The sequence below is a fragment of the Anarhichas minor genome, unplaced genomic scaffold (assembly GCF_050575085.1).
Source record: "Anarhichas minor isolate MPS153535 unplaced genomic scaffold, ASM5057508v1 ptg000062l, whole genome shotgun sequence".
Taxonomy (NCBI): domain Eukaryota; kingdom Metazoa; phylum Chordata; class Actinopteri; order Perciformes; family Anarhichadidae; genus Anarhichas; species Anarhichas minor.
In genome coordinates, this window is record NW_027466508.1 from 4637928 (window position 1) to 4660914 (window position 22987).

Consider the following 22987-nt stretch of genomic DNA (forward strand, 5'->3'; position numbering starts at 1 on the left):
AATAAATTGCACCCATGCGGCGCCTATGTTGAATAAAACCATAAAATGCATTTCTAAATCCTATTTGACTCACAGTAAGGCATGATTTAAAGCCTGTTGAACAATAATAAACTTCTTTTTTTAAGAAGCACATTTATAATTTCAACCTCACCATGTGCTAGTAGTGAATAAATAACTTTGATTTTAGGACAATTTAGAGTATCTGATATATTTTTATCACATACAGTAGTTGTTTGAAAATGAAGATAATCTGGTAGAAATCTATGCATAAAAAAAGCAGCTTTTGTGGAATCAAGAAGACTGTTTAGTCTCTCCGATGTCTCTGCTTCGAGGCAAATCCATGTGAGCATGTGATTATAGCCTCTTTATGTCAAAATTTCTGTCATGGTAGTGATGCAGAAGTGGAATGTGACTTGTGTTTCAAGAGTTGATCGGAGTCGGTCAATATAAATCCTTGAAAGGCTTGGTGTAGTTGAACATCAGGTAGTCCGTGTAGTAGAAGTCATAGATTCGCTGTCTCTCCAGCGTGCTGACCTGTGAAAAGTATTTTTGTGTGATGTTCACGGAGGTTCTCTTGTCGGCCGGGTTCCTGTCTTTAAAACTGGGCAGCTTGACGTTGGGCGGAGCGCCAGTCAATCGCAGGAGAAAGTTGGACTCTTCCTCCATGTTCTCGAACTTTCCGATAAAGTTGTAGTCTATGAGACAAGGGTTGCAGAGCTGGTTCGTCTGGTCCCAGTGGATGTCCATTCCCACGGGCCGGTGGACATCCAGCAGGTACTGGACGAACTCCTTGAACGTGACGCCGTTGCCCGTCTTCAAAGCCTCTGGGGACGGGTTCGCCCTGTACTTGGAGATGATGGGTTTCCCGAACAGGTTGTGGTAGTAGTTGTTAGGATTCTCAAACTTGTCCCTGTAAGCCGACACCATTCTCTCCAAGGGCTCTCGGACGAACATGACTTTGGTGTAGGTCTCCAGACGGTGCATGATTCCCTTTCGGTCGAAGGTGTTAAGCTCCCTGAGATAGTGGCCCTCGTGGACCGTGTCGTGTTGAATGCTCTGAGCGTTGGGGGCCAGGCCCGCCAGCACGATCAGGGTCCTCTTCCAGTTGGAGCAGCCCGCCTTGGGCACCTGGCAGTACAGCAACTTGTACTTGTCCTCCACGAAGAGGTTTCTCACGTGATGAGCCGTGATGGTCTTGGAGATGCTGCTTTTGTACTTGGCGCACATCTCCTTCATCAGTTGCCGGCGTGCTATCTGAATGTCACCGAGCTTTTTCCAGCTGTCGGGGGTGAAGGAGCCAGAGGCAGAAGGGGAGACAACCGAGGAGGAGGATGTAGAAGAAGAGGAGGAATCACTATTGGTGGAGTGGTGGATTGGGGGACTTGTTTTCAGCAGTTTGCGTTGTCTTTTAGAGACATGGACGAGGGTTATGTCCTGCTCCCGAGACCCAGGGGAGGACGCCTGTCTGCTCTGCTCCCGGGACCCAGGGGTAGCCGTCTGTTTACTCGCCTCAAAGTGCGGGAACTGCATCGGAGGGATCGGGCTGGACAAGATGCCTTCGGTTCGGTCCTGATAATTGTCAGATTTGCCCCTCTCTCTGTCCTGCGTAGAAAGAGTCTGTATAACAAAGAACAAGAAGCAAGAACATAGGATTACTACTTGGTGGTGAATCTGGGCTGAATTACCAGAAGCAGCCACATTAAACCCCTCATGCTGTCTTCAGTATTCACACAGGCCACTTGATGGTGCTGTTTCACCACACCTCAAACAAAGGACTAACTTTGTTACAGGTAAATGTCACACACTTCCCAATGCCTTCCACGACCTATCAATAAACTGGTATCTAATACCAAATAAACGTCTTATAAACACCTAATGGGAAATGTAAATTAGAATCATCTACTGCCTGATTACCAAGGCCATTATGCATTCTGACATTTTATTTCAATTAAACGCCGTAATGGCGTCATAAAGCCAATGGACTGGATGTATAATTTTAATTTTACAACAGACAAGGTGACGAGACCATCATGAATCTTGGCTCATCCCCCCTCCTGACTTAAATGGCCATATCCTTTCCTCTGCAGGGACATCTGGAAGGGAAAGTGGGGGAGAGAAAAAAGGAGGCGGAGGCTCCTCCCTGTCTGTTTTTAATGTGCAAGGCGAGCACGGAGCAGCAACCTTAACACGCCAGACGTCACGTTCGTCGGGGGTTCGCGCCGATGCAGGTCTCTCATTGGTGCTGCCGATCACAGCAGAGATGAGAGCGAGCGGGGGGTCAGCCGAGAGCAGACACAGCACTGCCAGCGCCGACATAGAAACCTAGTTCACGGATCATCTCGGAGTCAAACACGATGTGGCTCCCTCTCCTCTTATCTCATCTATCTGAACCTTGAAGCTATCCGTGACTTTGTAATGCTAATTTGTGGCAATTAAGGACACATTTCACCCTCTGCCGTTTTTGCTTGATTGAGTTTTGCTCGGGCACATCAGAACAATTCCGTTCTTGTACAAATTACTGTCCAAAAACACAGGAGCTGGCTTCAAAATGCTAAATTTGCACGTCCACAAATTATGTTTTAAAAACCCTAATGGAAAAAATGTGCCTCCTATGAATCCGTTCGACTTGTGTGTTTATAAATGCTGGTTCGCCATTCATCCGAAATGGATGTAAACTAACCAGAAAGGTGAATACAAGAAAGGAATCTTCTACTGTGGAAGAAGTAAGGTGTGATCACACCGTGAAGAACCGAGGCCTGATTCGACTGGGACCGTTCACTCTGTGAAGTCTGACTGGCTGAATGCACAGTGTGAGGTCAGCCTCTCTACACAGATACTATCAGACACGCTGAGAGGAACAAGGCTGACAACCCCCCCCCCCCCTTTTTTTTAGCAGTAGATAACAGTTGGGATCTGTGTTTTGGGAGAAACGGAGTAAACACGTACCTCTCTGGACTGCCGTGGAGCGCTTCTAAGCTTCACGCCTGGGGAGAGAGAGAGAGAGAGAAAAGAGACACGGAAATCAGCCTTTAAGTAAACATGTTTATTTTTTTCCCTGTCCTTGCATATGAGAGTTGGGCGCCTCCGACACATCAGAGGCTCCCAATAATTGAACGCTTCCTATCACTTAGCGGACTACTTTTGATCCCCAGCCGCTCTACTAGTCTAACCGAGGGATGACAGGTAGCTCTATCTGTGTAATGAGCTGCCACAGGCATGAAAAGTTGGTAAATGAGTTGCGCTCCCTGTAGCAAGCACTGAGGATGAGACAGGGGAAGGAAAAAAAAAAAACACAAGAAAGGGAGCGAGACAGAAAGAAACCAGCAAAGAGAACCAGAGTTGTAGTTTTGCAAAACCAGAGGAAAGACGGAGGGAAGAGGTCTGCTGAGTTTCTCGAGGACAGCAGGAGAGTGATGGAGACGTACAGATTGGTTTTGTGGCAGCCTCGGGGACAGGTGGTACGTGCATTGGCAGATGTGCGGCAGCCGGACAGACGACGTGTTTAGCGGTCTGTCTCCAGCTGGACATCTCCTTTCCTAAGGTCCCCCCACCTTTCCCTCCTCTCCATCCTTCTGATATATAATCAGGCTGACAGCTCTGAGTGGGGCTGCATAGCTGCTGATCGGGGGGGGGGGGGGGGGGGCAAGAGACGCAAGAGAAGACACCTCTGCTTGAGTGGCCTGTCACTTCCAATTTGAGGGTGGAAGTGATAGGAACCTGCGCGAGGGGGGATGGCGGTGGGGGCTGTAGATGCAGGCCACAACCTTTCCTAAGTGATGAGATCTGCAGAGCCCCATCTCGCACTTAAACACGCCTCGGTTGGGAGGGAATAAAACGCGTTACCCAGATGCAGTGTTGATTTAGAGTAGCATGCTCCGGAGAGCCCGGCATTCGCCGCCTGGCTCAGCACGTCGAATCCTTTCCTCGTCTTCATTCTCCCTGAACGACACACCGGCGTAAGAAGCGGAGGAGGGAAAATACGAACGGGCGCGGGCCAAGGAGGCGGCGTGTGACATTTTGTAATCTTGTCTGGGTGCCGCTGTGCTTATTTGATCTCATAACCCCAAATGAAAGCTCATGTAGGATGAGCATCTTTTGATATCAGTTTACAGCATCGCAGGGCAAACTAAATTATTATTCATCCCAACACACACAGGTGCCATCGCCAGGGAAACGCGTCGACAACAGCAACGGCATCCGCTGCTCTAAACTGATGGTACGGTACGAGCCCCCCCCCATGGCCATGACCGCCTAGTCAAGATACACGCTCGGTTATTGATCTCGAAAAGCCCATTGAGGTAGTAATTGAAATCTCCAACGGTTTAATTGGTTCCTTCTAGGAGGTGTTTCGTCTGACTGTTGTTACAGGTTTGTCACAGCTGTTGGTGTCATCATTTTCGCACTTCCCCATTCCATGTCGCACCTTCAGGCAGCATTTGAAACCCATTATTGTGCCAGTCTGCTGAACCACTGACAGAATTCAGGACTGGAAAGCATGTATTTGGTTAGATATTCGACATTTATTTCAAGCATTCGTTCTGCAAAGGTTTTGAGAAACAGGAAACGAGGTCAAATCGGCATTGAACTGAGCACATTGGACACTCGGTGGTCCCGTTCAGCAATTTGTTAAAGTTGTTTAGAATCTGACATGTCTCCTCTTGATTTGATAAATCTCTGCTGAACCAACGCTCGCAAACAGTGAGCGAATTCTGGCTCTGAAAATGCATCGCTCTCTCAAGTAGGGAGCCAAAATTACATTTCACGAGAGGAACATTTTTCCATGATAAGAGCACAACTGAAACAAGTAATATAACAGTGTAAACTGAGTTTCAGGGGGGGATTTGTAAACATCATTTATCTCTGTAGTATCTATTTGGGCGAGGGTAATAGTTGCCGTTTGATTGCAATTTCACACTCAGTCAATTCCACTCAGTATAACTATGCTATTGATTTTTACTGCTGCACGGAGGTTTCTTCCTGTAAGATGCAGAATATTGGTCGGCGTGGTTCCACATAGAGATGTAGTTGGTACGGAATAAACCCATTAGAGGTTCATACTGTATACTGATGTGTGGTTACTGTATACTATATAGAGCTGCAACGATTAATCAGTTCGTTATCAACTATTAAATTAGTTGCCAAATATTTAGATACTCGTTTAATCAGTTTGAGTAATTCTCTGATCCTAGCCTCTTTCAAAGGAATTCTTTACTCTATGATAATAAAAAAAGATATTTGAGGGTGTCATTTTATAGACTAATCTATTACTCGTCTATTAATCAAGAAAATAATTGACAATGAAAATAACCGTTAGGTGCAGCCCTCCATACTGTAGCATTCACACAAAAAAGGATTCTCTGCAGCACTAATGGAGCGGTTCAGGATAAATGCACCAAAGGGGGGAATTGGGTAATGGCAAGAAAACAGTCAACCAATAAAGCTGAAGTTGTTTTCATCCCCAGACACTTAATGTCAAACTCTTGTGTCTTCTTTCAGACGCTCTAAAGGGATCTGGTAAACTCGTACGAAAATAAAACCCACTTCTCAAACCGTAGTTTCAAAGAGGGCCTCTGAACAGTTCCGCTCTGATTCTAAGGTACCTCACTGTCATTTTGCTGATGACTGAAGCCGATTTCAAAGCGCCCCCTGTTTGTCCTCCAAAGTAACCTCGATTGCCACCTCTCCCTCCGGGACGGAGCCTCTGAATATTCATGCAGACGACCCAGCGTCACCGCAAGGAACCATGTAAGCAAGGGCCACATCATTAGCGGATCCATTATCATCCTTCCCTCTCAAAGACCCTCTCTGACAGAGAAACACATCAAACACCCTCTTCCCTGCCACCGCCGCCGAGGAGGAGCAAAGGACAAAAACAATGTGAAATAATGAGCTTATTAAGTGAAGGATTGTGGCCCTTGTGTTGCGGGGAGAACTCGTTAAATGGTTCTAACCGGAGACTGGAGGGCCAGGAGGGGAGCCGGAAGCCAGACGAGGCGTGTCCCCCTCCAGCCCAGGATTCAAACGAGTGCTGCACCGCCATAAAGCTTCCATTAGTCATTCAGCACACCGAGCCGCCGTGACCCCAACCAGCTGCACTCCCCTCTCTACCCAACAAAACCACCCACACCTGCACTCTGCGCACACGCTCCTCCTCCTCCACTTGACTCTGTGTGGGAATAGAGCGCTCTGGCACGCCGGGGTGGTTTATCAGAGGAGAGAACAGAGGTATTAGGTTTCAAGCTCTGCCTCCATTGATGTTTGAACTTGTTGTGGAGATAAAACAACGATTCAGTCAGCGCTGGAATCCTCCAGGACTCGGCCGGAGAGAGCAGGTGCTGGGGGGAGGGGGGAGGAGGAGCAGGAGGCGATGGGGAAGGAATCGAGAATGAAGGGGTGCTCGCAGACGCTCTCTGAAGACCGCACATGGGCGATCTGAAATCTGTGTGTATAATCATCTGAGGGCTGTGTTGTGTTTGAAGCTGTAAGGATTTCTTAAGTATCCACAGCTCAAAGCACCGGTTTGGCCGAGAATGAATCAACGGCACATCTTAAATCTGAGCAATTACGATGTCCTGTGAACGAAAACAACCGACCAGGACACGGAGAAGCACGTCGTTCCCACTTGTTTCAGCAATAGGAACCCTGGCGCCACACCAGAATCAATCAGTAGGATTTAGCATTAGAAGAGATTAATGCCTCCAGGCCTGTGCTCTAATTTGATTAATTGACTGCTGTCCAATCAAGAGTCAGTTCCACAGGGTCATGACTTCGGACCCAGGATCTGAGGAAGTAAGTCAATATTGGACAATTTTGCACATCACCATTTATGTCCAGTCCCCCTTGGTGGAAGGGAACTACGTACAAGTGCTTACTTACTCAAGTACTGTACTTTTAGAATGTCTTAGGCATTTTATTACAGGGGGATGACAGGAAATGAGATAGTGATATAACGGTCCAACATTGGGGTTCATGGTCAGCATCCTAACCCCAAAGCTACAGGTTACCCCACAATCTTTAGGTACTTGTACGTTACTTAAGTACTTTGTTTCGTGCTGGTTTGTACCTTTACTCCACTTAATTTCCCAAGGAACTAAAGTACTTTTTAACCCGGCTACATTCATCCGACAGTTATAATCACTACTTACATGGCAGATTAACATTATGCATCAGAAACATATGATCATCTTATAAAACTACTCTGTATGTACATTTACTCAAATTAGCTCCACCTTGACCGAATACAAAATTTTAATGCTGCTGACATAATCACATTGATATAGCTTCATAGTAATAATAACAAATATATTTAGAATATAATATTACGAGGGCTGTTTGGCCAGGTGCTGATATTTCTGGCAATTAAAACTTTTTGCTCCATTTCCTTTCACACAATAACCCTCATGACTTAATTCGTGAATTATCACACTTTCCGTCCAGCCTGCTGGACTATTGATTGACGGAGCACATGGCCGCGAGCAAGCAACTGGCATCAGAAGACACGCCACCTACAAAGGTCGTAAAGCATCACAGCTGAAAGGTTTTCTTCTCAGGCCGGATCACAAAGCCAATTCATTGTTGCTGCGTGGTGCGTGGTGATACCTCGTGTATTCATTTGACATTTCTGTTTCCAGCTCTGTGTCCTGTTGACACCTTATTAGTCTGTGTTGGTTTCAAGCACAGGGTGAAATTAATTACAGACTTAAGTTTGATTCCTTTGGACTTTGTCAATGTGGCTTTAGTTGCTTGTGCTCATCAATAAAGGCCATAGATGATTGTGCTCCTTTTACATTGTAGGTAATGAAGCTACCCGTGGTGAAGTGGTGCCATGACTTGTACATTGATGCAGTGAAAGAGGGTGCGAGTAGTTGACTGTTACTGTGTGAGGACGTGAGGTGTTACCAGAGGTGTGTATTAACCCATTTGCAGTTATTAGTGAAATCGATATATTACATTAGGGTCCACAACACCATGCGTGTAGGCTCCCCCTCCACCTCTGTCCCCCACATAAGGTCAAATGTTGGGAAGACTAGTAAGTCGCCAGGGATCATTAGTTTGAATTCAAATGAAACTGAGCGCGCTACTTCCAAACGCTGGCCACGTTAAATCAATGTGCCCTCCATGCACCATAAATAACACATGCTTTTGGCTCGTAATTGTCTGTTGCTTAGCTCAGGCCAGGCATACAAAGACTGTATCAACATCCAGTGAGATGAAATACTGGGCACTGTAGAAGACGGCTGGTGCATTAACACGATTGCACTGTTTTCAGAGCACTCTTTCCTGCTCTGAGGCAGCGCAGCTGCTCGGTTCATGCATCGTCACTTTCATCATAACACCACTCCCGTGTATGAGTTTGTGTATTAGTTAAGGATGTTACCTTACGAAGCAGTGTATATATTAACTGGATTAAATGTTTTAGTTATGATATAATTAAAAATATTGTTCTAAAGGCGATTTGCAGAAAATATCTGCTATATCTCAGAAAGATTAAATGATGAAACTGAGGTAATGGGATTTTTTTTCCCCCTTTAAATGGCCGTATAGTAATAAAAAAGGGAAACTGCATTTAATGATGGAGAGAAACCGCTTCCGTGAGGCAATAACGTAGGTGGCTGTGATAATCCGCCTCATATTTTAATTTGCTCCAATCTTGGGCTTCTTTTTCTGTTCCATCTTCAAATCCTTTCCTCCTGCTGGGAACGCCGGGTGCTGAACCCAGCAGGAGGGGAAATAATGAACTACACAGATAGGAAGTCAGGCTGAAGGGGGGTATCAAACGCGGCACTGATTACCGTCATGACAATTCATTTTGACAAGAATACATTCTCACAGCCGACGCTACCCTGGTACGTTCAAGGTTAGGAGATGCACAGACTTCCCACAGCAGATTTCCATGGAAACAGCGAGTCAGAGAGAGAGAGAGAGAGAGAGAGAGAGAAAGAGAGGGCGGGTGTGGTGGGAGTTGGCTTGTTTTGATACCGCGTAGAGGACGGGGCCTGGCAGCTTGCATGAGGAGGGACGTGTAAACAAATGCTACCTGTCAGCTGCGAGCCCGGGGTTAAGTGAATTATCCCGGCCGAGACGAGGTGCAGGAGGCTTTAATTGGCACATATCTTATTCAGATGCTGCAGAGCTCTTGACCTCGGCGAGTACACACTGCAGTGCTGCCCCGTGTGTGAACCACTCCCTCAGTCTTTGCCAGTGACAAGGGCAGGCCAGTGGGATCCCGAAAAAGTGCAAGCAGTGAGCGGAGAGTTTGTAAAGTCGTTTTCTGGATAAAAGCCTGAAATTTTCTGCAGGCGGAGCTGCTGTATGCTGTCCTGGAATTTACAGGCACCGCTAGATAAACAGAGCCGCAGATGACATGAGAGGAGCGATGCACTTTCATGTATCCATAGACACACTGGGAAGAGAGGCGCGGTTCTGACCAACTTTTCGGGCAGCTGTGTGAACGAAGTAGGCAGTGAAATAGAAGGATGGAGACTGTGAAAAAGAGAGTTCCATGACGTTTACTGTATTTATACTATAATCCCAAATCTGACCCTCCACAGGATTAATTGGGCCCAAAACCAAGTGGTTCTTTATTGGGTATTAACACTTCTAGCCATGTTTCAGGAATCTACTCAAGCTATATTAGCACTTCAGATGAGTCTCTCTCTTCATATATTTGTGTAACAAACATTTAGGCCAGTGCCCTCCTCAGAGTGATCACCCTAATGTTATTTTCTGAGAAATCATGCATTGTCCTTTTATTGTGGTGTGGCGGAGGGGCCCAAACACTACAATACCCATGAGCCTCGAGGTGCGAATCAGAGCAGTAGCAAATTGAAAACGCTTCGACGTTACAGTTGAACGGTGACCACAACCTCTTTAGCCTCCACTCGCTGTTTGTGGTTTCACCTCACAGAATTACACAAGCTCAGTGATTGTACTCTGTTTCTTGTCAAAATGCACCCTGGGAGATGTAGTTTACATCTATACCTTACCCTACCATAGTTTTTTTTTTAATGTATGCAAGCTTGTACCTTTTACCTTTTTATCAAAGAACCAAATATTTTCTCACTCAATTATTATTATTATTATTTTTGACTGTCTAATGATGATAGGGTAGAGGGTGTCGCACGCTGTACAGATCGTAAAGTCTCCTGAGGCAAATTTGTGATATTGGGCTGTATAATTAGAATTGACTCGAAGTGCAATCACTCCTGTAAGACCAAGACAGTCACAGTAACCACGCCAGACTGCTCTTCATCGATTTCCGAGCTCCAAGTCAATTATTGTAGGTTTCAGCAACAGACCACTAAGGATTGACAACACTCTCGCCCCCTCCCAGTCATCAACACCAGCGCACACAGGGCCGTGTCCTCCGTCTACTCTCCTCTACAAAGTGTTCAGATGACTGAAATGAAACACACGAATGACATCCAGTTGTCCCCCTGATTGCGCTGCCCACTCCTATCGATAGCAACTGTGACTGAGTGCTCCTCGCTCTACTGTGGCGTGGACACACCGGCTGACTCCTTACACTGTTGGGCCGTGGACAGCTGCCGGTGCTGAAATGAGGGTCTGCGTTTAGAGTATTGGGTTTGCTAAAAGAGATGGAGACCGGAATTAGCTAAAACGGGTAGAAAAACTACATTTTTGTTATCCACCATATTTTGTCTTTGATTTGAAAGTGACCTCTCTGCTTTAACTTGAGCCGTTGTGCTTTCTTCTTCTTTTTTACAAAGCCATTTAAGGCGTAGTGCACTGGCTTTGGGACATAATAAAGTACCCCTCTAATTCTTTATTTCTTCGAGATCAAAGTCAACGGCAAATCTCCTTTTATTGTGACCTGTTGGTACACTGGCGTGCCGCGATCAGATGCTGCTCTGCGTCTTCGTTAAGCCACCGTGCTCCCCTGATCTCCTCCATTTGCTGTGAGAGTGGGAACTGGAATTGGCCCTGTCACTGTTTACCCGGGCCTCTCATTTGAGTTAGCTCCACGTCCACCTACACAGCCCCTTGTTTTCCCTGTCAGAGCACCGCCGTTTACAGCAGCGACTGATGAGTCCAGACATGTGAGTAAAGCACGGGGACCTCGTCTGAATACCAAAGCGTCGGCACTCTGAGCCGGTCTATCGCTACCCATATTCCTCTAATTCATGAAACGATAATAATTGTAAACAGCAATAATTGATACGGTTATTGTTTTTTCGGACACAGTCGTGTGAGGCTAGAAGTTTGGTACCGAACTGCTACTGAAAGGAGGAAGATGGAGTTTGTGTTAAGTGACGAAAGATGAAACTGAAATAAATCAAGCCTTTAGGGCGACTGTGTCTCACTGGTAGATCAGGGTCGTCCTTCAATCAGAAGATCGGCGGTTTGATCCCCGGCTCCGCTAGACCGTGTTGTTGTGTCCTTGGGCAAGACACTTAACCCCAAATTGCTTTTGGTGTACGAATGGGTGTACATGTTGGATAGTCCTGATGGGCAGGTGGTACCTTGCATGGTCGCCCCTACCATTAGTGTGTGGATGGGAGAATGACATGTAGTGTTAAAGCGCGTTGAGTGGTCGGAAGACTAACGGCGCTATACAAGTACAGTCCATTTACCATTCAATAAAATATGGTGTTAATTTTATGAGAAAGCCGATGAGAATCTCTGCAGTTTTGACAAATCACTGAAGCATCCTGGCCTATATTATCTGTTTGCTCACGGTGTATTTCAGTAGTTTCATTATGACGAGTCATATACTTTTAATAAAGAGACATACAGAATTCCGACACAGTAAAAATTGTATCCACCGACAATTTTAACGAGTTTCGAAAGTTAACTTTCCTAAGAAGCAAACTGCCTTTTTAATTTGAGAAAAAACCCGAAACAATGGTGTTCTGGAGTTGTGAATGACATTCACCGTGATACTATTTTGGCAGCTAGCAGACACTTTGACAAACTGAACAACTGTCATCTCAGTGATAAGGAGCCGCAGCGTCTCCCCTGCGGTTTAGCAATGACTTTTTGGTTTGTGTGGTGGTTTTATTTTTTTAGTGGCTGCGCTCATTTAGAGAGAGTGAAATCACAAGGTTCCTTAATCCTGTATGAACAATCCTCTGAGATAACACACATAGAGCTTCTAAAAATGACATGCAACCCTCTAATCCAGCTCACACAAATAGATGATTGCGGTTGTGAAACGCTGACGTGTAAATAGCTGAGATTGATGAGCTGTCATAAGCAAACGCATATTATCGGCCTTTCACATTTCCCAGTTTCTACTTCCTCCAGTCCTATCCTTGCCTCCTCTCCTCGCGTCTTAGTCCCACCCATGGGAGACGCAAGCTGTATATATAGTGTGTGTATATATAACTTATATCTAAAATATAAACATTAGTAGTGAAGCACAACAAATGTCTGTGAGGAAAGCACTATACAAATAAAGTGATGTATTTATATATATATATGACTGACTGACTCATTCAACACTCATTCCTATCCGTCACTACAAAGTATTATTTTCCTTCTCTTGGTATGATATTTGCAGACTACAACACATGTTGTTATATGACAACATGAAATACAGCAAAGTAGTGCTGAATGCAAGAGAATGTTCTGGTTGATATAATAATGTGACGTTAGCGGCTGCTTGCACTTGTAAACATCATGTCACGATTATAGCACCTGAATTGGATGCAGCCTATTCAAGATAAAGACATCAGTGATATCAAGGTCAAATGTCACTAAGGAATGCGTTTAGAACATTTCCTTCTGAGGCGCTACACAGAAGGTGAATGCAGAAAGTTCGATCACGCATTTGATCATCTTGAATAACTGAAATGTATGAGTCCTGCTCCGGCCATGCTCACGAGATTATTCCAGATGTGTGTCACGCTACTCTTACTCGACACGGATGTCGAAAAGAGGATACACCGGTGTATCCTCGCTTAAAGCTCTTTCGGCAAGCCTTCCTCGCTCTGCGAGACGCATTTTAAGGAATTGGGACTTCCTTCATGACGGAGTCCTGAGATCCTTTTCCGGGTCCCATGCCGGAGAAGGCGAGGAGGCACAAAAATCGAGAAACGAGAAGAGCCCCGTGAGTTGGGAAGAGCCGGACCTACTCTCCTGCGAGCATCCTTATTTGTCTTGTCAGTGAGTGGCCGTGACGTCGTGCATTCTTAACATGCCTGCTAGCTCACCTCTGGGCTCCAACCCTCCGCAGAAACGGGACCATTCCAGGCCTGCACATCAACTCCTTATTAGCCTTAAGCACTTTCCTGTTTTCCTCTCGCTCGCCTCCGGTCTCACCTCTGTTTTCCCCTGCATTCCCTCCATTATCATCACCCCACCCACTCCAGATGACGGTTCTTTTATCCCATCCTCCCCTAAGTGTCTTATCTCTTCTCTCCCTTCCACTCTGCCCCACTCTCCTGCCCATCACCTCTGGCCTCCAGTTTCCAAACAATAATTTCCGCTCGCCTTGTGAGTGTGCACTCTGCGCCGCTCCCCAGCTCCGTTCTGGATAACCAGCAGAACAATAAAAATAGCACATAACAGTAAACACTGCAACACACCTACAACAATCTGTGTTACAACTCCTGTGACTGCGGCAGGCGTAACAACGCTGGAAATATAAAATGAAAATATAAATCTGTAAAAGTTTCCTTCTCAGACACTTTTGTTATTTGACTTTACAGAAGCCTCTCATCCCACAGTGCTCTGTGTGGTTGGGCTCTGACAGGCAGTGAAGTGTGTGAGAACGTCTGAACACAGCAGCACTTACTCAACCCCTCTACAGCTCTGTGCTAATGAGAGGTGCGTGTGTGTGTGTGTGTGTGTGTGTGTGTGTGTGTTTGATTTCTGCAAAGGGCTGTCGCATTGACTGACACGCCCTTATGCCTGAAATAACTCGTACACATGTCAGGTGGCTGTTGCCCCAAGGTCCCTAGAGCTGAGGTGTCATTTTAGAAACAGTTTTGTTTCTGCTGAAGCGTACACGCCGCTGACTGCCAGCCCGTTCCTCTGCTTATTGTGGGAAAAAAAACCATCAACCTGACAATACTGACTATTAATATGACCAGAAATATTTTAAATCTGCTGCAAAATTCTCCAATCTCACACGTTTTCTGCTTTTTTCCCCCCCAAGACGTTTTGCACTCTGATTTGCTTTGCCTGTCAATGGAACCAATTTTAGCAGCCACATGCTGCTTATTGCAGCCCACTGTTTTAAAAACGCAAAACAAAACCTGTTATTTGGGAAGCATGAATTCATTTTGCAACCCTTTTCTTTCTTTTGTCCTATGTGAAACACTTGGTCAGGTATTCGTAAAATACAGTCTTGCCTAGAAAATCATGTGAAAACCATCCGAGGCTAAAAAGTCTTCGATCCCACAGTTCTCCTCTAGTCTCACCGAGTCTGTCTGATTACCTGACTCCAGCATTTAAAGTGCTCATTGAGCCCCGAGCCCTCCCTCGTGCTGCTATCTCGGGCTCCTTTCTTCTCCCTGTCAGGGAAAATGCCAGAGAGGTGCAGCGAGAGCCATGCTTCGCTCCCAGCGCTGGTAATTTGACAGCGAGCAGAGAAGGTGCAGAATAATTGGAATAGCATTTACGTGTCAATGTGACACCGACGTGGAGAACATTTAACGCATCCGATTGGAATGGGAGGGGGGGGGGGAGTAAAAAAAGAACAATGCAAGTCAGATTCCCGGAATAGATTTCACTAGTTGTCTAGCCAAAGAAGTAGTGGGTTAATCAGACAAACTAGACATCTGGCCTTTTTTGTCAGAGCTGTTTGTGTCTGAGGCTCCGGGAGAGCAGACCGGAGCAATGCAAACGATGAGTTCGGCCAAACCGCGGCCTTGTGAACAACAAGCCAGTGCTGGCCAGAGCTGGAAGTTCGCTGATGGTGCCCAACTTGGCGGGGCAGACGCATCCAAAAGACAATGGGATGATATGACTGGCGGCTTTCACACTGATATTTTTTCAGAGGGCCAATCTTGTTATCAGCCGATGCAAGAAGTGAAACGGCGAGTTTTCATTGCCTGTCAAAACGGCACTAACCAAAATCCCAAAGCAGTAACGTGTCATGACCGGCGGGTTTCACAGAACTTTCTGATTGCTTCCTTTGACAGAGCAGACTCGCAGCTTCTAAAGTAAAACAACAAAAACATTGCATACATTTCAGCAGCACTGGAGCCTTCGTACAACTTGATCAATAGAGGCTGCCGATGAGATGCTGAGGCGTATTCATACAGCAGAGCTTGCGTGTCGCGATAGACTGTATATAAGAAGTGGACGTAGTCGTCGTGATGTCACCCATTGGTTTGTGGACTGCAGTGTTGTGACCTTGAGTTTGGCATTTTTCCCATTGCCATCTTGGCTTTTTGCAACCAGGGAACAGAAGTTACCATATTTGGACTGCGGAGGCACCCTGTCAATCAAAAGGTAGCCGCGCCCTAAAACATACTCTGCTTTATGGTCTATTTTACTCTAAATGGACCATCATTTGTTAAATGAACATCATGCTGTATTGCAGAAGACTTGAAACTAGCGATTGAGACCATAAACTCATGTTTACAATGTTTACTGAGGTAATAAATCAAGAGAGAAGTAGGGTCATTTTCTCACAGACGTCTATACAATCAGACTTCTTTTTGAAACCGGAAAACAGTCGCCCCTTGATGGCCATTAGGACACTTCCACATTGACTTCACTTGTCAGATCCGGAGGTTGCCGCCTGGTGTCGACCAAAGAGAGGTTTACAATGAGAGAAGAATGCTCAAGTAATCATCTAGACAATGCATAACTGCTGTTTAAAGCCTCTTTGTGGTGCCAGGAGAGCCAGCGATGACGCGTTTCTGTCCCTCGTTTCTGTCCCTCTCTCATGCCGGCTGCTCCTGCCAGTCTCACAATAAGAGGGACAGCGCAGAGTAATGAGCAGGATTACCAAGGGAGACCGGCAGGAATAGTACGGTATCAAAGGGAATCCAGTCAGCGAGGGATATTCATACAGCACTCCCGTTCTTTTATTCATTGCCTGCGTGCCCGGATTGACTCAGCTCACTCTCCTGCTGTCAAACCCTGTCATTATCCATCAGTGTGTTTCTGCCTCGCCAGGGACCGCCCACCGCTGCTGCCCCGGTGTGCGCGCGTATAGCGTACAGGTGCGTGCGTATGTTTGCTTGTGCTCACTCTTGGAGTACACACTTGAGTTAAGTGTTTGCCCTGCAGGCTCCTGATAGCGGGCAGATTGTCTGCCATGATTGCTGTAGCCGTGGTAATGCCTTGTTAAGCACTGAGTTTGATAAGCAGTAACAAAGCCTCCATTAAGACCATTCAAGCTGATAAAAAAAAGATAGATCACTTACTGGGCTCCGGGAGCATGGCATTGCACGGTTTTTATACCTGGCAGTAAGTAACTTGTAATTTTATTGCAGAATGGAAAATTATTATTTCCTTGTCCTTCTTCTGAACCCAAAAGAGCAATGCTTTATTTTATGGGTCTGTAATTTCCTCATAATGTTACTACATATTCTCGGATGTTCCCCATAAAGTACCACGTAATTAGGTAGTATTTGTATAGGAAGAACTTTAATCCCAAGAGAATATTCATTAATGCTTTCCTATAGACAAATGTCACACTTTTGAAAGTCCAGTTAAGCTATTGTCCACTCACAAAAAAAAAAAAATAATAATAAATTTCCTCAATGATGTTTTCGGAAATTATTCAAAAATCATAAGCGTGACATTTTTTGAGGAAGTCATTTTGGGCTTTAAGAAACACTGACCATGTTCTGACATTTTATAGACTAAAAACTAATCGATTAATCGAGAAAATAATCAGCAGATTAATCGACAGTGAAAATATCTGTTAGTTGCAGCGATAGTTTAACACCATGAGTCTGTTTTATATTGAGACGAAAGTCCAACAAATGAGGTTGTGTTCTAAATCGAATACAGATGTACTGCGTACTTAATACCTAATCAGTATGTACTGCATACTTCCTAGTAAATTAACAGTGAAGTATGCCATTACCAGCAGACTTTCCGCAGTAAAGTATTCTCAAGCAGCACATCTTCTCTGCATGACATGACCGTATCGATCGTAATGTTACCGGTCCGAGCTACCGTTGAACCAATAAAAATGTTTATTTCAAATTGCAAATCAACTTTTCAACTCAATTGAATATTTTCCAGCTCCGGCGCCTTTCCTCCTAACTGTACCTCAACGTCACTCCCCTTCATTCGTAATGATTTCATCCAGCGGTTCATTACTTAAACGTCTGCCTTGAAGTCCACCGTTGGACAGTCTGAAGAGCCGCAATGTATTTTTAAGTTGGTTGAGTACGTCCAGTAAGCTAACGCTGCATACTAGTCTAGTACGCACCCGGACATTTCTCATGTGCACAAAATCCACATACTATGCAGCGCGAACGCACTACATACTCAATTTTACATCATACTTTGTATAAATAGTATGTTACTTTTTAACTTTTTTATTTCCATTAACAAGTTCAGTGTCATCCAATGAGAGGCTCTTTCACAACGAGATGTATTTATTAACAAATACTTGTAGTCTCTCTTTATTTGCAGGTAGTGAATGCGTAAAACTTTTTTCGTGACACCTTGCTTGCCAAGGTCTTTCTGAATTTGCCAAGCAGCACTTCTTTCACTAAAAAAAACTTTTACAAGGAGGCTATACACCTTGACATTTCTGCAAGGCCAGTTTGTTGAAATGGCTCCGATTCGGTGCGATCAAAAGCGCACGTCGTTGAAAAAAAGAATGCAATTTCAGATGCTGAGAAAACTGCGATTCATCGAGAAACCCGCCCACGGGAATTGCAATTTATTCAAGTTGCAAGAACACTAGTGCTCATTTATAACTCCATACATTTCCGGTGGTGTGCGTGTGCATGTGATAAAGCTAAGGAGGCTGGGCTTTAGGCGGTGCTCCTCTTTTCTCTCCGTTCAGCTGTGTTCCCCCGGGGAGGGCATGCAACGGGCCAGAACTGCCGAGCTGGTAGAGATCCAGATAAGACGGACAGACAGAGAGAAGGGGATGTGGGCATCGAGGCGTGTGTGTGTGTGTGAGAACGAGGGTGGAAGGGCAAACGTATATCTTGTCAGAGAAGGAAAAAAAGAAGAGGGAAAGAAAGGAAGAAAGCAAAGCTCTCTGAAAAATACATTGAGGGAGAGAAGAGAGACAGATGTGATGGAAAGGAACCAAAAAAAGAAGAAAAACAGGACTTTCTGACAGCTGTGTCCACCTGAGGGAAAAGTCCAGTGGGGATGTGATTACTTCTTTCAGTCACAACTCCTGTAAAGGATTATGATTTAAACTGGGTAATTGATCCTTCTCTAAATCCCGCCCTTGAACGAAGGCTGGCCAATCGTAGCGTAGCTTCGTAGCTACTTTCTGATGAACCTATGAGTTCATCAGATCTCCTTTAAACCTCTCCGAGTGACGAGTATCACTATTACACAACGTTTAACCATAACTATTTTGAAATCCTCAGAACCAGCCCGAAAAAATGCAATGAGAGCCGGATAGTTGTCGGATAGACGCTATGATTAGCCAGTCTACGTCAGAGGGGCGGGACTTAGCGAAGGGTCAGTTGTACGGGGAGAAAACTCACTGTCCTGTGCCGTTTTGTTATCGTCCATCTATGTTGAGGCAGGTGGAGGTTCAGCAAAGAAAGAGAAATTGCAGCACAAAATATCTCTCCATGAGACACAACAGTGGACTGTTTTGAGGATGGAGTTTTCTTTCACTTCCCAGCAGCTTTAGAGAAGCTTATTTGCTGGTGAACAGAGGACGACGGCAGCTCTGCTGGCAGCCGAGCTTCACTTTGCATTACTGTGTGTTGCAGAAAGTGTACACTTCAGCTCCACGCCCAGTCATCTTGGGTTAAAACTGTGTAGCTTTCCTCAGCGCCGTCATTGTGCCTGCTGGCTGTTTGATGTTGCTGACCTAAAACTTTAAGCTTGTTCTATCATTGCACCGCACAACATCAGTGGAATGTCTGCAATGAAAAAGTGAAAGTAGCTGTTCTTAGCCCTCCGCTGTGGCTGCTTGCTTTTTTCATACAGTCTTGTTGTCTTGTTTTTGTACCGTCTTGTCTTGTTTTGTTGTGCGTTGCAGAACTTGGCCGTTTTTTTTACCCTCAGCGGGTTCGACGGACTGACAGCTCTGATGTTGCATGAAAAGCGGGTTCAACTGATGAGGGGCTCCGGCCGAGCGGGAGTTTGGCCGACGGTGCGTTGCCAGAGCGCCCGGCTCTCCGGGAGAGCCGTGTTATTGAATCGGGCTCACTTTGAACTCAGCGCCTTGCTCAGCGGCCAACAATGGGCTCCTAACAAGTGTACCAGTCCTTCAGTTTCTGTGATACGTCAACAGCCAATAACAGAAACCCTTGGTGGGCCATACGTGGGGCGTTGGGTGTAAACACCAAAAGAACAACAACAAAGAGACGAGATGGAAATATATGAAGAACAGAGCAAAGAGAGGAGGGGGGGGGGGAATGACACCAAGGGGTGCAGTGGGAGAAACGGATAATAAGAAAGAGGAGAAACAAGAAACAGAATACCAGTGGAGCGCAACAGAGCAGTATGTGACCCAAATATGACAATGCAAAAAAAACAAGAAGAGAAGTGGGTAGACTTGAGCCCTCTGCAGCCCCCTCACTATAATTATTCATCATCAGTCATTCAGGTATGGAATGCCTGCTAACCACATGCTTATCTGGTATCAGTCACATCTGTTCTTTGACTGCGCGTCCCGATGGTTATGCTTCATCCTCCTCTCATATTTTTACATTTAGAGAATACAACAGCTTCCAAGTATTTACCGGGAACACAGCTGTGATCTTGTAACCTCGTCTCCTAGAAACTCAATTTACAAACTACTAATTTGCAACAGCAAATAGACTTTGAGAGAAATTGTAAATTACATTTTTTTGTTGGCCCTTTTACTAACTTTAAGTGTTTCACTAATCCAACCACAATCGGGAGAAGGACCAGCAAACTTGTCTTTATCCGCCCACCATTCATCTTTACCACTGCCTGACAACGTCTCTGCAGGGATGTAGCAACTCCAAACCGCCTCCATCAAAATGCATTTGGAAAAGCCAAATAGTAAAATATGAATGTAAATGTCGGTTCCTAGTGTGGCGTATAACATCCTAAACAATAATGGTAGGTGAGTGTCGAGGTGCTTATTTCTAGCCCCAATTTGCTGCCATTCTCGGTTGCTGTTGGCGCTCTTTTTTGTTTTTCTTTTCATGAATTCCCCTGGTGTTTGATCTGCACAAATAACACGTCATCAAAACACTCCGGTTCCACGGTCCCTTATCACACTTCGGCTTGGCTCTGTGATTACCTTTGCTGTCGGTTCAGCGGCGGAGCAGCTCGGTCCCCCCATTCTACCTCTGTACCTTTTTAATGCAGAATAATGGTGCAACAGAAAGCTGTGTAAAAGGTGTTTCTGTGAGACGAAACAAACTGCCGGTATTGAACATCAGAATCCACTCCGTGCCTGTGCATCGGGAAGCATCTTCTTGCACTACTTAAGCCATTAATCTGTCTCGAGCATCAGCCTATAATAGCGAGCTGTCCATGGCGGCCTTAAGTGAACAACAGAGTGAGCGTGACATCATGCTACCAGGAAGATGAGCTGTCAGACAGGTGATCGACAGACTCGCCGGGGACTCACAGCCGCTGAAAGCCGAAAAAGCAAACCGCCGATCGCTCCCCGATTTAGAGAGAGGAGGGAGTAAACAGCCTCGCCAGCCGCCCTAATGATGGCGGCCCGCAAAACCCACATACCAGGACAGATCAGCCTCGCATCATGTCAGCGCAGCATTATTAATGACAGACACTTAAAATCTTATTACAGCCTCGGCTTGTGGGCACGCCAGGCGGCCCTGGGGCTCAGCCTGGCGGGGATTGGCCAGGTAATGAATAAATGACACGCTCAACCGTTCCACCAAAATAATATTGCGCTACATTAATGCCAGGAAGGAAAGGAAGGGAGTTTATAACGGGAAAAGAGCAGCACAGTCTACAGTCTGTACAATCACAGTTTCCATATGAAGGACTATGGCGGCCAAGTTACAATAATGGCCGTCAATGATGCAATACTGTCATGATGTAATTACTCATGGGCCATTTTTATAGTTGGAGGAACTTAAATAGCCGAAGTATGATACGGCTATAATATCCGTCATTAATCTTCTCAATGGTTCCACAGAAAGTTGTTCTGTCAGCTGTCCAAAGACACAGTCAAACACAGCTGGAGGTGGACTCTGGCTGCTATTATTATGCTGCACTACTAGTCAGTATTTTATATTAACAGTGGATCAAATTACTCTTCATAAATGACAATCCCACAGAGAATAACATTTTCCTGATTTTTCAAAGATCATTTTTTAATATCTAGTCAAAGAGCCTTTTATGTAAAGCACACTTGTTGGAAGGCGCTGTACAAATAAACTTTCCTCTCCTCGCCTTAAATCTCCCAGTTCCCAAATTCACACCTTTCAGTGAAGCCATCGCAACCCTCTTCCATCCAATCCAAACCAGTTAACAGGAGGCAGGAAGTCCACAGTGCGCCGCCTGAACGGCACGAAACGAGTGCCTGCCTTTGAGTGTTTCCATCATTTTGAAGGTTATGGCACTTTGATCTAACACAAGCTGCCTCATTTGAATATCTAACGCCACATCCTGCGTTGTCAGGATGCCTCGCCCGGCAGACTGCTCGTGTATCAAACGTTTCCGATGAAAACATTGACCGGGATTGCGTGAAACGCCGCGATGATTACACCAAATGGGAACAAATGGGCTTTGTGAAAGTGGTGAGAGTTGACCTGTAATGAGAAGTTAATGGCTTTTATGCTCAGCAGCAAAGCCTTTATGGTTATGGATATACTAGAGTTATAGTTATAGATGAGATGGTTTTCTATTTGTGGAAAAGCTACTGTGCTATATCATGCTACAGAAAATGTATTCCCTAATTCAGAGGTCAAGTAAATGCAAATATGAAGTGACAAAAATGATGAGCAATTAGAAATACTGGTGTCCATGATATGGATTTCCTCATTTGTTGGATATGCACACCCGTTGTACAAGCTGATGTTTGTGCTACAGAACCAGACGGCAGCCATCAAACTGCATCCGAGCCAGGCCCGTCAACAAACTCGCTATTCATGCAACTGTCACACACAACACAACACAACACCGTGAGTGCCCGAAGGATCGTGTTGTGACAAATTACAAAGAGCTAGTTGTTGCCACTTCTATTTTAGTGCACCGTGTCTCTGCATGTGTGCAGGTGATGGAGATGCTGCGGCAAGATATGTTCCAGACACGGTGGTTTACATGAGATGTGTGCAAACTGCAGTTCATCCGCAGGATTGCTGCTGACATTACTGTATTGAAGAGGCTGTCGCAGGCTCAGCCTTAAAGCTGGAGGAAAGATGCTGTTATCATATGACCTAATGAATCCATTGGTAACAACCGTGTCATGCTGGCTTGTTGGGAAGTGGGTTGCATAATGCTCCAAAGTTAGGTTAAAATGTGGAGATGTTTGAAGGGGTTCCTTTACCTCTCACGACAAGACATCTGAATGAATGTGGTGATATTACTTTCTTTGCATGTAGTATATATTTCAAAATAGGTGCATTTGAATATTTCTGCATATCGGGATCCCCAAACTGTCTTAGAGTTGCATAAATTGAGTAGGACTGGAAAGCTGAGACTTTTGTGGACCCGATGAGCCCAAAGTCACTGTATAAAATGACCTGCTGTGACCTCTAGGATAATCACAGCTTAATGAAACTTTACAACTACAGACCTCGGACATTCAGAGGATGAATGTATTTTACTAGATATGTTGTTAATGAGGGGGTTTCTGAGCATTTTCCAGAACAGAAGTGCCATTCAATCTCTATCAAATGCTATTCTTGCAGAAATCTCTAAAAGTTTTTGATATCAATCACAGCATGACTTTTTC

General features: G+C 45.3%; 1 protein-coding gene across 1 annotated transcript in view; it reads right to left on the reverse strand.

The window, feature by feature from the left end:
* Positions 1-441: 441 nt before the first annotated feature.
* The window catches only part of LOC142933810 (carbohydrate sulfotransferase 8-like), a 108831-nt gene continuing 86285 nt past the window's right edge, over positions 442-22987 (reverse strand). Inside the window, exons 2-3 of the mRNA XM_076078046.1 lie at positions 2947-2984; positions 442-1617 (exon numbers count right to left, since the gene is read on the reverse strand). Of these exons, the coding sequence (XP_075934161.1) occupies positions 442-1617; positions 2947-2984 (1214 nt within the window). The remainder of the gene's footprint in view (positions 1618-2946; positions 2985-22987) is intronic.